The sequence below is a fragment of the Chelonia mydas genome, chromosome 6 (assembly GCF_015237465.2).
Source record: "Chelonia mydas isolate rCheMyd1 chromosome 6, rCheMyd1.pri.v2, whole genome shotgun sequence".
Classification (NCBI taxonomy): domain Eukaryota; kingdom Metazoa; phylum Chordata; order Testudines; family Cheloniidae; genus Chelonia; species Chelonia mydas.
This window is the reverse complement of record NC_051246.2, coordinates 31,827,886-31,843,134: the sequence shown is the minus strand read 5'-3', so window position 1 is coordinate 31,843,134 and position 15,249 is coordinate 31,827,886. Positions and strand designations below refer to the sequence as shown.

General features: G+C 40.4%; 1 protein-coding gene across 2 annotated transcripts in view; it reads left to right on the top strand.

The window, feature by feature from the left end:
* The first annotated feature begins 2,701 nt into the window (after positions 1 to 2,701).
* Positions 2,702 to 15,249, top strand: part of OTOG (otogelin) — a 159,242-nt gene continuing 146,694 nt past the window's right edge. The window contains exons 1-4 of one of the 2 annotated variants that reach the window (XM_043548942.1): positions 2,702 to 3,018; positions 3,235 to 3,295; positions 3,871 to 3,925; positions 9,200 to 9,290. In XM_043548942.1, coding sequence (XP_043404877.1) covers positions 2,952 to 3,018; positions 3,235 to 3,295; positions 3,871 to 3,925; positions 9,200 to 9,290 — 274 coding nt within the window. In that variant the 5' untranslated portion in view covers positions 2,702 to 2,951. The remainder of the gene's footprint in view (positions 3,019 to 3,234; positions 3,296 to 3,870; positions 3,926 to 9,199; positions 9,291 to 15,249) is intronic. The other variant, XM_043548941.1, reaches the window with a different exon arrangement.

Genomic DNA, 15,249 nt, shown 5'->3' with positions numbered 1-15,249 from the left:
GACCAGCCCTTGGTGTAATCTAGAAAGGATAGGCAGCAGAGACATCTCCATTGAGTCACCATTCTCAATTATTCTGGAATGCATTTCCCACTGCTTGCCAGAATACAATTGTGGCATCCTTCCAAGTAAGACTCAAAGCTTTTGTCTCCTTTTTAATTTATGCTGTTTTGCCCTTTTTTAGTATCAGGTGATCTTCAGGGCACAGTGCAAGGCTTTTGTTTAATTAGGGCCTTTAACTAGCTCCTGCAATTTGTCACTAAGATTCTCATCCCAGAATTCTGCATTCAGTGCAGCTGTAGGCTTGGGCCCTCATTGCTCATGGTTACATGCAGAGTATACATTTATTAACATGTATTTGTACATTGGAGTGGGTTGTTTAGTTGGTTTTGCTCCTGCTGTAGGATACCTATGGCCAAGTTAAAGTTTTTACTAATTTCGAAGGTATGTAGAAACCCTTGAACACATGCACATAAGGAATTTAAGTTTTTATCATGTTTAAAATAAAAACAAGGAAACTTCTAATATTTCCATATATTTGTCTTTAATAATACTTGCCACTTCTCTAGTAGCTTGTATCTCTAGTACCAGATCAGAGGATCTTGATGTGCTTTACAGGTATTCGTTAATTTAAATTCCGCATTCCTCTGGGAGGTGTAACTAAGGACCTACTCCTGTTCCCATTGAAGCCAATGGCAAAACTATAATTGATTTCAATAGGAGCAGGAGTGAGCCCTAAAAGCCCAAATTCTTGCAATGAACTCCTAGTGCCCAAGCCCTGACATCTGCATGGATCCAGGTGCAAAATCAGATCCTAAATGATGTTCTGAGGGTCACACAGTAAGTCCATAGCAGAATGGAGAAGAGAAACTATACCACTGGACTTCTAGTCCTGTTTGACCACTAGACTCTCCTCCCTCTCTGATATTGTTTATACAAAGGAAGTTTCCGAAAATATTTAGTGAACTCTCCCTCTGTACTCCTAGAACCAAAGCATCCCATAGTGTCTTAAAATAACATATATAGAAGATGGAAAAATATCTCAGAACATAAGAACTGCCATATTAGGTCAGACCAATGTTCCATCTAGCCAAGTATCCTGTCTCCGGACAGTGTGCAGTACCAGAGCTGCAGAGGGAGTGTATGCAACAGGGAAGTTGGAGTGATACACCCCTGTCTTTCCTTCCTGGCTTCTGGAAGTCAGAGGTTTAAGGTTGCCCTGAAAATGGGGTTGCATTCCTGACCATTGTGGCTAATAGCCATTATTAGACCTATCCTCCATGAACTTTATTTCTTTTTCTGAACCCAGTTACATGTTTGGCCATCACAACATCCCATGCCAATGAGTTCTACAGGGTAATTTGAGCTGTGTGACACAGTACTTCCTCTTGTTCTTGTTATACCTGCTGGCTATCAATTTCATCTAACACTGCTGTATTCGCTTTTCCCATATCATTCCTGTTTTAACAGACCTCTTACCATATCCCCCCTAGTTGTCCCTTTCGTAAAATGAAAGCCCTAATCCTTTTAGGTTTCAGAGTAGCAGCCGTGTTAGTCTGTATCTGCAAAAAGAAAAGGAGGACTTGTGGCACCTTAGACTAACAAATTTATTTGAGCATAAGCTTTCGTGAGCTACAGCTCACTTCATCGGATGCATTCAGTGGAAAATACAGTGGGGAGATTTATATACACAGAGAACATGAAACAATGGGTGTTACCATACATACTGTAACGAGAGTGATCAGGTAAGGTGAGCTATTACCAGCAGGAGAGCGGGGGGGGGGGGGAACCTTTAATATCTCACCTTACCTGATCACTCTCGTTACAGTGTGTATGGTAACACCCATTGTTTCATGTTCTCTGTGTATATAAATCTCCGCACTGTATTTTCCACTGAATGCATCCGATGAAGTGAGCTGTAGCTCACGAAAGCTTATGCTCAAATAAATTTGTTCATCTCTAAGGTGCCACAAGTACTCCTTTTCTTTTTGCTAATCTTTTTAGTCTCCCCTCATATGGAAGCCATCCCATCCCCTTGATCATCTTTGTTGCCCTTCTCTGAATCTTTTCATACAGTGCAGTTATGGTCCCAGTGATATATAAAAGAACATCTTACTCAACTGTTTTATGTCTATTTGATTTAAATAATGAAGAAGATGCCCCTACACAGCTCTAAACACCCCAATGTGTACAGTACTGAATATTACAATGTAACCCCAACACCATTATTTTGGGGGCTGGACTAGATGACCTTTTTAACTCCCTTCCAGTTACTCCTACTTTTCTATGATAGTTTAGAATCTTATCTGCTGACCTTGGTACCAAAAATAAATGTTTTAGTCCTGTTAGAACTGTAGAGCCAACACAGTTATGTGAGAACTGGCTCCTCCAGACTCAAATTACAGGGGCAGACTCTTTATTACTGATCGTGCACAAGCCAGAAAAAAACAATAATTTTCAGCTCCCCAGGTGTGTTTGTCTGGCTGGTGGTTAGAAAAAAAAATCAGGTAGTTTTACTGGTAAACAAGGCCAGTGCAGTCTGGAGTCACTGACACTGGATGAGGATAGAATCCCATGTTACCGGGTCACTGTTCAGACTAGAACCGCCCTTGAGGTCTCAAGTGATCGTGAGGGAGTCACCGAAGAGAAGGAGGGGGTGGGACCAATTGGGGGCCTTTGATAGCGGCCGAATGATGGTAATTAGAGGAGGAGTCGCAGGGCCCCGGGCGTGGGGGGCTGCGGAGAGGTCTGAGTTGGAGGAAGGGACCAGGGGGGAAAAGAACAGCCAGACGTAGGAAGAGCAAGCGAGGGCTTGTCCGCCCCGCTCTTCCCGCCTCCCTGATGTGCCCGGCGTGCAGGTAGGGGAGCAGGCGGACCGGCTCGACCTCGCTTTCCGCCGGAGAGCACCTGCCTCTTTCTCCGGGGGAGTTCAGCCTCCCGCTCAGTCCAGCCGGATGGAGCCCCACTTCCAGCCCAAGTGGCTTCTCTATGTTGGGCTCTCCTGCGTCTGGATGTCCCAAGGTGAGCTGCGCCTCAGGAAAGGAGGGGCGCTCTGCTGGGAGCGCGGGGGGGGGGGTGGCTTCGTCCCCCGACCCCTTGGGTTAGCGCGCTGCCCGCTGCCTTTCTCCGGCGGGCAGGGGATGGGGCTAGAGCTCTGGGGGAGCCGGGGAGAAAAGTGGCCCCGCGAGAGCTCCGGGGGAAGCAGCCCTATAGCTAACCCTGGCTACTGTCTTACAGCCCGGTCTGCATGGAGCGCCGGGGCGCAGCCCGCGCCAAGCGGGGACCCTCTGCTCCCCAGGTAAGAGGCTTCAGTGTATTGGCTCGTTACCATCTCCGGAGGGGCGGGCGGGGGCTGCTATGGGTCTATTGGCGCCAAGCTTGGGTGGATTTTTTCTGCGCTCACTAGAGCTGCTTCAGCTACCCGGGGGCTTCTTGGGGACCCCCGTTCCCTCCCTCCCTCCAGGGACACCAGGAGCCTGATTTGAAGAGCAGATGGGATTCTTCCCTCGTCTTGCATGGCAGGTCGGGGGGTCACAGGAGCCCCCTGTGCAGGGAACAGCCTGGACTCTCAGTGCTCTGCCCTGTGCGCTGTGCAGCTGGTCATAATTGGGGGCGCGCTGAGCAGCCGTCAGGGTGGGCTCAGTGGCTTAGGCGGGCCGGGCCTGTGGCCTCAGACGCTAGAGAAGCCCCCGGGGAGCTGTGGCAGGGACTCTGGTGTAGCCCCCCGGCGTCGCCTTTGCAGCCTGAGAACGGCCGCCGCCCGCAGCCGTGTAGGGCTGAAGCGCAAACTCGCTGTGCGAGGGTTACGCCTGAGTAGGAAAGGTGCGGATTACCTCCGCCGAACAGACCCAGCCTTGTTCTTCTCTTCCCCAGGAACGGCAGCCGTGCAGGGCCGCGGAAAGGAGATCCCGCTGCGCCGGCAAGGCAGGTAGGCGAGGCGCAGCCCCTCACCACGGGGAGCCCTTCCATGCAGGGCGTGCTAGTGCACAGCTGCAGCTCGGGCCACGAGTTAGCTATTCATGTGTAAGAGGAGGGAGTCCGCCCGCTGAGAGCGTGAGCAGCGCTTATATTCCATCGTGTTCTCCCGGCCTGGGAGACAAACTCCGTTTCCTTGTCAGCTGTGTTAGACAAGCTGTGCTCTCGCAGGCCTGCAGTGAGCTCTGATTGTCTTTAGCCCTGTTTTGTTTTTTTGCTGGGGTGGTCTTTTGCCTGTATGATTTATCGAAAGGTTAATTGATGGTGGGGAGAACTGTGAATGAACCCTATCAGGAAGAGAACAGGTACATCGACTAATGTGCTTAAATGTTAGACATCCTTAAAATGTCATTTAAAAGTACTGTTTCTGGTTGTTTCTCTAATCTGGAATGATGGGAAATTAAACTAAGATTTTAGAAGGTGCAAATTAATGGGAGTTGCAGATGAAAATCGATTTTAAAAAAATTGATTCAATAAAGTGTGCTAAGAAGATCACATTTTGTATTTCTTCCACTAAGCATATTTAAATGATGGTCTTTAGCAAGATTTCATACAGAGCAGTACTTCAAGGATTAATGAGCAGTGCATAGGGAAGAGTGTTATTGCTTTCCGCAAATGATGCCAGCCTTGGAAAAATTATATTTAATTTGAGTACTGTGTAATACTTTGCTCACTGAGAGGTACTATCAATCAGTGCACTTGAAACATTTTGTTGGATCTGATGATTCTTTAAGAAGACCGACAAACAGATTTCAAACACGCAATATAATTAAACTAAAGTAAATTTAATTCAAATTTGGAGTCTATAAACTCCTCCTTTTTTTTTGTACTTCAAACCTTTCTAGCAGGATTAAAAGTCTCTTTCCCTATTTCCTTAGCAGCAGAATGTCAATAGTTGAATCAAGGGAAACAGATAAACTATAGGTTGAAAACCTCTTATTAACAGTGATTGGACGTATTTAGAATTTCTGAGGAAAATAGGCTCCTTCAGCCTTTAGAACATAATCTTACAGGGTGCAGAGTGTCGTCAATTCAGTGGGAACTGAGCTATGTCCCACAGTGAGTGAATCTGGGCCCTTTGTTACTAAAGCAAAACAGCTAGCTAATTGCAATATTAAATAAAAGTCACGAGCTAACAACATTAGATTTTTAATAAAGCAGTGCTGATTTTTTTTGTACGTATTTTACTTTGGCAACAGAATACTATCTTATTCAGCTTGCTGCTGACGTGCAATTTCCCTTATTACTTTGCATGCTTTTCCATCTTTGATTGGGGCTGTGGGAAAATCCCATTTTGTACCCTTTAATCAAGTTCCCAGAAGGGAATCTGATTCTTTCTCTCCACTGTTTGTTTCTGGAAAAGTTCAGTGGAGAGAGAAATATGCTACACAGCCACAAACAGGTAATTAAGTCAACCACAGATAAAGTCAAAGGCTTCCTTGCTTTCTTTAAAAAGGTATTCAGGGAACAGAAACTGGTTCTTTGTTCCTTCTGTGTTAGACTACTGATCCTAAATCACTTAGCACAATCTTTTGTGGGAAATACTGTGTATATCTGGTAGATTTAAAAAAGTTAGCTATGGTCAGCATTTAATTATTGAGATGGGAACACTGATTAACTTGTGATATGAACAGTAGTTATCTTACCTCCTTCTGAGTCTTCTAAAAGTGTGTTACAAAACTGTAAAAAGGATTTGAACGTTAAAACTCTTGAGCATGAAATATTGTAAATAATAAAGTTAACCACATTTTAAGGTCATTTGATGTGGACGTATTTGTTATGGTTTAATTATATTTAAGAATGGTGATTCTGGGTCAGACCAGTGGTCCATCTAGCCCAGTATCCTGTCTTCCAACAGTGGCTATTGCCAGATGCTTCAGAGGGAATGAACAGAACAGGGCAATTAATCAAGTAATCCATCCCCTGTCATCAAATCCCAGCTTCCAGCAGTCAGAGGTTTAGGGACACCCAAAGCATGGGGTTGCACACCTGACCATCTTGGCAAGTAGCCATTGGTGGACCTATCCTCCATGAACATATCTCATTCTTTTTTAAAAACCAGCTGTACTTTTGGCCTTCACATATCCCCTGCAACAAGTGCCACAGGTTGACTCTGCCTTGTGTGAAGAATTACTGGTTTATATTTGTTTTAAATCTGCTGCCTGTTAATTTCACTGGTACTTGTGTTATGTGAAGAGATAAATAACTCTTCCTTATTCACTTTCTCCACAACATTCATGATTTTTTAGATCTCTCTCATCTCCTGTTTTAATCATCTCTTTTCTAAATTGAACACTCCCAGTCTTTTTAATCTCTCCTCAGATGGATGCTGTTCCATAACCATAATCATTTTTGTTGCCCTTCTCTGTTTCCAATCCTGATGTACCCTTTTTGAGATAGTGGTGGCCAGAACTACATGCAATATTCAAGGTTTGGCCATTCCATGGATTTATATAGTGGCATTCTGATATTTTCTATTTTATTATCTATCTCTTTCCTAATGGTTCCTAACACTGTTAGCTTTTTTGACTGCTGCTGCACATTGAGCAGATATTTTCAGAGAACTGTCCATGATGACGCTAAGCTCTCTTTCTTGAGCAGTAATAGCTAATTTAGACCCCATGATTTTGTATATATAGTTGGGATTATGTTTTCCCATGTGCATTACTTTGCATTCATCAATATTCAATGCCATTTTGTTGCCCAGTCACTCTTTCATTACATTCATGAATAATATAATTTTTCCAAATTTGGCAACACATCTTAACTGGGAATTGTTAAGATGACATACCAGGTATCTTTATGTCAAATGAATGATTAACTAGATTTTAATACTCCAGATGAGCACATTCTGTACACTACAATGTAACTGGCACTGTGTGAAATAAAAATCACTTCAATTCTTATTTGTCTCAAGTTCTGCTCCTCTGTTTTCTTAAGCACAAGACTAAAATTGGGTTGATGGCTGCAATTTGATACTTTGAGTAGGAGGGTTGATGGAACTCTTAACAGTTCTGAAGGACTTTTTAGAGCCTCAATCATAGTTTTATTTCAGAGTAACAGCCGTGTTAGTCTGTATTCACAAAAAGAAAAGGAGTACTTGTGGCACCTTAGAGACTAACCAATTTATTTGAGCATGAGCTTTCGTGGGCTACAGCTCACATGATGATACTGTCCTTCCTTCTGTATTGCTCTTAACTGTTTGCAATTAAGGCAGAAGTGACTTGGCATTTTGGAAAATTTTCTACTCTGTGAACACCTTTGTTCACACCAGCCTTGAAATGTAGTGTTTGATACATTTTTACAGGGTTTGATGCCTTTTGTATATCAATAGATTTTGAACAAAACTTAATGGCCATGGGTGCATTAAAGCACACTTTTTACAAGAGCTGATATAAAAATATTCCCTATTTATAAAGGGTTGCAATAGAAAATAGAAAAAAAAAGGATGGTCATTTTGCAACTTGTTTCCTATACAAAATTTGACAGAAAATGGTCTTTAACGGTTCTGAAAATAGGTGTTTTGGTTTTATTGCATTACAAGCACTGATACCGCATCTTTTACTATGTTATCTGACTATCCCACTTAATGTAGACAGTCCCTTGTTAACCATATATTACATCGGAATCTAGATACTAGAAGCCACATCTTCAAAAGCAAATGGATACAATTGTATCTGCAGTGTTTTCATATCTGTGTGTACAAAAATATTAGTCGTACATGCAAGCTACATTTTTCCTATAAATTGGGCAAATACCAAATCACAACATATGCAAATTATATTTGCCTGTACATCTCCAAGGCTTTGCATTTTCAAGAAGTTATCAAAATAATTAAATGCATAATATAGGACTATGGGTTTAAGCCTCTTTGATTAAATGGTCCTAAAGAATGTTGCCTCTTTAAATTTTTTGGAGGCTGTTAGATTAATGATGGCCAGGGCTGAAAGGTTAGACTGTACTCCTAAACTGTTTTTAAAGTGCTGGCACGAGCTTCTATTGTTAGATTAGACCAACTCCATTTCAAATTCAAAGATATGTGATACAGATGCCCACTATGGAAGTAAGTGAAGTTGGGAGCAGGGAGTTGTTTGCATTGTGAATAGTTAAGTTACTTGATGGGAGGACAGAATGCAATCTGGGGAAAGAAAGAAACTGAAGAGATTAATATTGAAAGAATGCAAAAGAGAAAAAGGAATTGAAAGGGTAAAATAAGAGAATTGTGGCTCAATGGGAATTCCAACAAAGAAGAACACATGTGAAATGGACTAGAAACAATGAGAGCCCTCCCTCCCCCCCCAAAAAGAAAAAAAAAAGGTAATTTATTGGGAAAGGAAACAGGATCTAGAGGTATGTAGTAACTTTGCAAACATGGAATGGGGGGAAAAAACAAGACAAATTAGAAAGCTTAGCTGCCTAGTGGAGATGACAGCAGAAGTATTCATGAAAAAGGGAACATAAGAAGAGAACCTGACCATAGTTTTGAGCAATACATTATGGAAATTTACAGAGTTGGAGAGAGGGATTGAGACACAGATGATGGGAAGCTTTTAGGGCCTAACCAACAATTTATTGAAGTTGATTGAAAGGCTCCCGTTAACTTCAATGGACTTTAGATCAGGCCATGACCTTAAAAATGGAATATATGTTTACTTTAAGAAAAGACCTTGCCTAACTGTGTCCTGTTAATAAGGGTTATTTTATTTAGGAGTACAGCACACATGCAATGGTAAACAAGTTTGCAGTAGTAAATTCCTAGGTTTTCATTTCTTGGACTATTTCATTTGGTGATGAGAATTTCCAAAACAGGAAATTGTTTGCACTCAGTGCCTTTGTTAAATAAAAGCATTAAGGTGCAGAGGCTGTAATTGTTGGGAGGTGGGGGAAAGAGGAGTGTGTGGATACAGTTTTTGTGTAGCTCATATTGGTATTTTGGAAGTTGTTACTATGGTTTTTTTTAAACCTCTGTATAATAACTGGAACATAATGTGTCTGAGGTCTTTTATAAGAATCCTTTATTCCAATCTATTTAAAGTCCTTTAATACTGCTAAAAAGTTGATGGTACAATATGGCCCTAATCTATTTGACTGCTCAGAGTCATTATCTAGGTATGAATTCTAGTAAAAAGGTGAGAATTTACTATTGGATTTTAAGAGGTGAAAAATAGCTTGAACAAACAACAATATAATTGTTTAAATGAGTTTTTTTTTTCTTGTTTTTGTAAAGGAGCCTGGAACTTCAGTTTATATCTTTTCATCTACTACAACATCCTCATCCTGGGAAAGAAGCTTTCGTAGTATGAAATGTGAAGGATCCAGTAAGCTACTTTTCTTTTTGAATACGACGAGTAATAGACAACTCATGAAATAGTTTGATATAAGTATTAAGTCTTACATAGGGAATTAGAACAACATGTGGAAAAAAATGTTTTTACAGCACTTACCATAATGGGGCCTGACCTGATGAATCTCCAGGTGCAATGTAACTGTTATTAGTAAATGTCAATAAACATCAATTTCACTATCTACACCCAAACTGACAAAATATTTCCATCGATAATCAAAATGTACAGGTTGGCAAAGTAAGGAAAATGCTGCTTGAGAAATTTAGTTTGATTTAAGACTAAAATTTTGACAGGTTGTATGTTAACTGTTATAAAACTTTAAATTTTTGAATCGCAACATCTAAGGTCATTAGATAATTATCTGATCCCCCATAATTTCCTACCACTGTGAAATTTAAATATTTATTGAAACTTTAAAAATATTGAGTTCTGCCAAGACTAATAATAAGGGATACAGGCCTTCGTGCTGAAGGATTGGGAATGGAAGATATCAGCTATCCCAAATACTTCCCTGTCTGGAAATGTAATAAAACAGTATCAGAGCTGCCTGGAGGCTTGGTGGTGTAGCAGCTGTACACTGAATATTACTCTCTATATTCAGAAGAACACTGGACCAAGTAGCTTTGTAGAGAATGACAGACTAAGGCTACTCCAGAACATGGCTACAAAAATCAGACAGACTCAGGGATCATAAATTAGGGGAGAAAACCAAAAACATAATCCAAATACAGGGGAGTGACTGTGGTGTCAATGTGACAGATACTTTTTTCTATTCCAAAGCCCAGAATGTGGGTGAGATATATTTACTCGAATGATCAATGACTCATCGAGAAGTGATGAGGGAAATTTAAACAAACCCAGGGAGGAGGGAGATTTTTGGCTTTGACAGACCTTAGCGTAGTGGTAATCATCCTCTTTTATACTTTGGAAACACTTGTGCAGTTAAAACACGAAAGCTGCATCTTCACTAGGAAAAAGATGTGTTCTTAACTAATACAAAGTAAAATCCCATGAGATATATCCCCTGTAGACTCACTAATTCAAGTATGGCTTTGCAGTGTTGCTGCTCATACTCCAGCTAGACCAGCTCCACTGTCATTCACTTGAGTGAATGGGGTTGTCAAGGTGAGGCCCCAGTGAAGACCAGGCAGGATGTAGTTTTAACACAAGTTAGCAGGGCAAAGTAAACTCTAAGCTTCCCCTTAGTCTTTACCTTGACCTGCTAACTTGTGTTAAAACTATAATCTGCCTCGTCTTCACTAGAATTTTACTTTTTAAATTTACTTGTTAGCTAACAAGTAAACACTTCTTTTCTTATGGAAGACAAGACCGCAGAGCCCTCTGAGAAATGAGTCATTAAACTGACCCATCAATCCATCCTAGGCTGCGTGTCAGTCACTGGGGTTCCTAGGACATGCCATTACCCAACACAGCTCCAGGCTGTAAAGGTGGAATGCAGAGAGTAGACCTGCTGAGTGCCAACAAACTTTGAAGTTCAAACTGATTCAACTGCGGTGGCAAGACAGCATATTTGAAACCCATTTCCCCTTCATGTTAAAGCCATTTTGTATACTAGTCTTACAATAGATATTCTGTTTTTCATATTATAGCAGTTATTGTGTTGGAATGTTAAAATTTCCCCTCATCCTATCTATAGAACCATAGCTTTCTTCAGCTTCTGTCTTTCCTTAGAGATGTATAAACACTTTTCATACAGTAGGTGAAAAATATCATTTTTTGCTTTCCAAATTGGCTTTTTTGAATAATAAGGGAAGGGTAATAAATCAGAAATGCCACCCTAGCTCACCCTGACTTTTTCTGTGGAAGAAAATGAATCTGGTACAATAGAAATGAATCCTTGCCACAAAAGATAAACTCATTGTAAATTAATTATTCACCAGAAACTTTGCTCAAAGCATTAGCACTGTTTGCAATACTTAACATAGAGTAATTTTATATCTCCATGCCCCCTTCCCAGCTATCTAAACCTCCAGCTCTCTCCCACCCAATGCAGTTTTTTATTTTCATTACAAAAACCTGACACACTGAGTATTTAGCACTAACATAAAATTATTTTTTAAAAATAAACATGGGATTATTGTATTTTTCATATTTTAATTTACTTGAACTTTCCTGAGCTATAAAATGCTGCAGAATCTGGGGGACTTGTATGTTTTAGGCCAACTTTGCCATAGAAGTGACAGAGGCCTTGCAATATAGCATGCTTAGGAACTGGCCTCTGCTCCTGCACAACTCAAGAGATCCACAGGAGTGGAGAAGTCTACAGCTGACTGGAGACTTGTGGGCAGTAGGTGAGAGATGTGAGGCAGGGGATCAAATAAAGTTCCACTCTTGTGCACCTTAGAAACCGAAGAAGAAAAACTGTATGCACCTGAGTGGCAGTGAGTTCTTCATCCTCATTTGGAGGTCACTCTGTAACCTGCCAAAATGCACGATTCCAGAGAACAAGAGAAAAATGAAAACTTGCACCATTACAGGGCAGTTATATTCAAAGACCATAAAACAAAGGTAAAAAATAAGGCTAATCATACCCAGATTCTTTGCACATTTATTGGATTCCTTGTTTAACCAAAGAAAATTGAGACTAATTCTGAAGTCATACACTTTAAACTACATTAAAGAATTATAGAAAGTAAAATAAAGCAAGATTATGACTAATAATAAAGTTAAATCTATGAATTTAACATAGAATAAAGTTTTATCAAGTAGTGACAATGAATTTAATTAACTCCTTTCACAAAAGCATCAGAAGTGGGGATCTTCTCAGGACAGAATAGAATTAACTACCAGTACTAAAATAAGGGCTCTTTTAATATTATCTATTGTTCAACACCTCATTGTGTGAACAGCTTTATACAATTGCAACGTTTTAAAAAGCTAGAGGCTTAAGGGATCTCAATGGTCTGCAGAAATGCTAAACTCATGAAGTGCTGCTGGGAATTTCTTAATTCTGCATTGTCCTCTTCATCCCAGAGTTTGGAAGTTTGCAGGATAATAAGAGCTAAGGTAACCAAAAAGCTTCTGCTTCCCTATTGAGCTGAAAATTAAAATCTCATAACTTTCAAATATCCATTTGTGCACTCTCAGCAGGAAATCAAGAATAATGAGCTATGATTATACAGCATTATTGTGTGTTTAAGGTCTTTGCATTATAGATTCACAATTATTCCTCAGTACCATGTGAGGAACCTGTTACTAAAAAACAGATGTATACTATACAGTTGAGTGACTAATGCTTTAAGTTTATGTATGCAGGAACACATTTTTTAAAGAAGTGATTTACTGTTTTAGATAAAAAACAGTCATCTAGGCAAAAACATTTGTTTGAACTATTTTGTTACTTATCAAGATTCAATAAATAGTTGATGCAAATTCTCCAGTTTTGCTGACCAATTTATGAGTGGCCAGCATCTCAAAATAGGTAGAAAACATAATTCAGTTCTACATGACATTATCGCTATGGCACTGTTTTGGTAACAAAAGTGGGGGTTCTTATGGATTGAGAGAAAAGAGATGGGTTAATAGGGTGCCTACTAGCAATTGGTTTTTCAATTTACTTTTCCAGGTGGCCTTTCTAAATGATTCTACGGCTCGGAAAAACTTGCTATAACCAACGGAGACTTAAATAATGTCAAAATGACTGTTTGCTAACCTTAATAAAGCCCAAATCTTCAAACAATAACATCAAAATGACTATGAAAGAATAGTAAAGAGTGTTTCATAATTTAAACCAAAAATATGTCCTATTTTTCTACCAGCATGAATGCACAACGCACAAAGCATGCTTTATAGGCTCATTACTAAAAAGTTTTCTTGGGGGACTATCAATGCTTATTAGATAAGATGCAGTGTTGGCATGTTCTCACATTTCAGGAAACTTATTTAGTCATCAAAGTGTTGTGATAAATACGAGTCGGCATTTGGTAGGTGACAGATGTTAGTCACCTGTTTTGTTTCATTTATCCTTCCAAGGCACTCAGCTGCCACAGGGCTGGATATGATAATGACCTGAAGAGAATACAAAAAGTTTTTTGTGGGGTTTTTTTTTTTTTTTTTTACAAGTCACATAAGTCCTATTTACTTTTGCTTTAGAAAACCTATTAATGCATTGTTAGTTCAATTTTTGTTCATAGGTGAGACTATTGTAAAATTTTACTTTGGAAATATTAAATGGATTCATAGTGTGACAGGGTTGGGCCAGATGGCTACAGGAGAGTATTAGAAGGCAGAAATATTAGCCCCAGGTTAAGTAGGTCCCTTTTCCCAGGGTAAGGTAACAGGGAAGTTTCCAGAAGAATCAGGAACCTTCTGGAGACAATTAAGACAGACAGGCTGATTAGAACACCTGCAGCCAATCAAGAAGCTGCTAGAATCAATTAAGGCAGGCTAATCAGGGCACCTGGGTTTAAAAAGGAGCTCACTTCAGTTTGTGGTGCGCGTGTAAGGAGCTGGGAGCAAGAGACACTATGAGCTGAGAGTGAGAACACATACTGTTGGAGGACTGAGGAGTACAAGCATTATCAGACATCAGGAGGAAGGTCCTATGGTGAGGATAAAGAAAATGTTGGGAGGAGGCCATGAGGAAGTAGCCCAGGGAATTGTAGCTGTCACACAGCTATTTCAGGAGGCACTCTAGACAGCTGTATTTCACAGGGCCCTGGGCTGGAGCCCGGAGTAGAGGGCGGGCCCGGGTTCCCTCCAAACCTCCTAACTCCTGGTCAGACACAGGAGGAGCTGACCTGGACTGTGGGTTCACGAAAACAGCCAAACTAAGGGCTGCCGTGAAGCTCCAAGGCGAGCAAATCCGCCAATAAGCGCAAGACCCACCAAGGTAGAGGAGGAACTTTGTCACAATAGATACTGTGCTTTTATCAACTATTTCTCCTCTCCTTCTCACCAGTCGCCTTTCCTTCTCTGTCCTTCCTTTCTTTTTTTCCACTGAGTGCTTCATTCCTGTCATCAGCGTCATGAGGCTAGAAAAAGCATTCAATACAGAGTTCAGAGTTTTAACAAAATTCAAATGGATTTCAATAGAAAAACTAGAAGCATGTTACATGATTTTAGGCAGCATAAACAGAGTTTCAATTCAATGAATAAAAAGATAGTATAATTTATTTCAGGGGGAAAAATGGTTTCTTTTCATACTAAGTAATTCCAAAATGTAATAAAATGACACAATAAAGTCAGGGATAGATGCAGAAGTTAAGGTAATATCAAAGAAGTAAGACTAAAGTGTACAAGGGGAATGATAAATATTGATTGAATACAGTTAGAAAGTACTTTAAAGGAAGAAATGAATTAGCTGGAGAAATTAGCACAACACCAAGAAAGGAAAATAACAGAGGAATGTTCTGAAGTAAATTCAACTTCAAGTCGAAGTCTCTAGATTTCCCATTAACACAATGCAGTTCACAAACCTTAAAAAATAAAAGGGGGAGGGTCTAGAAGAGTAAAGGCAGTGTGAAATTAATTGCAATATATTCCAAAGTCCATGAGAAAAGGAAGACTGCACTGATTGATTTATTCCGGAAGTGTCAGAAGAGCCTTTTTGAGCTGACGAGTAACTGTTGCAGAATCTTCTCTCCAACAGCAAAGTGAGACACAAACCAGGAGGCTTGACTGTAGAATTCCAGACAAGTTAGAAAAAGAGTGCTGTAGGACAGGATTCTGTGCACGGTTTCTTGGGGACATGCTCAATAGTGCCCGAGGAGAGCTTTACCCTGCTTACTGGGGGACTCATTCTGAGCAGCTGGCCAAAGAAGCATCAAACCAAGAGACTAAAGGACAGCGTCTCAAATCCTAATTGCAGGGAAGGGTACAGTGGCAGAAGGGCAGAGAACAAACCCCTGCTTATAGGAAAGTCCCCCTCTATAATGTACCAAAAACCTCAGTATTTCCCCTAGAGTGTCAA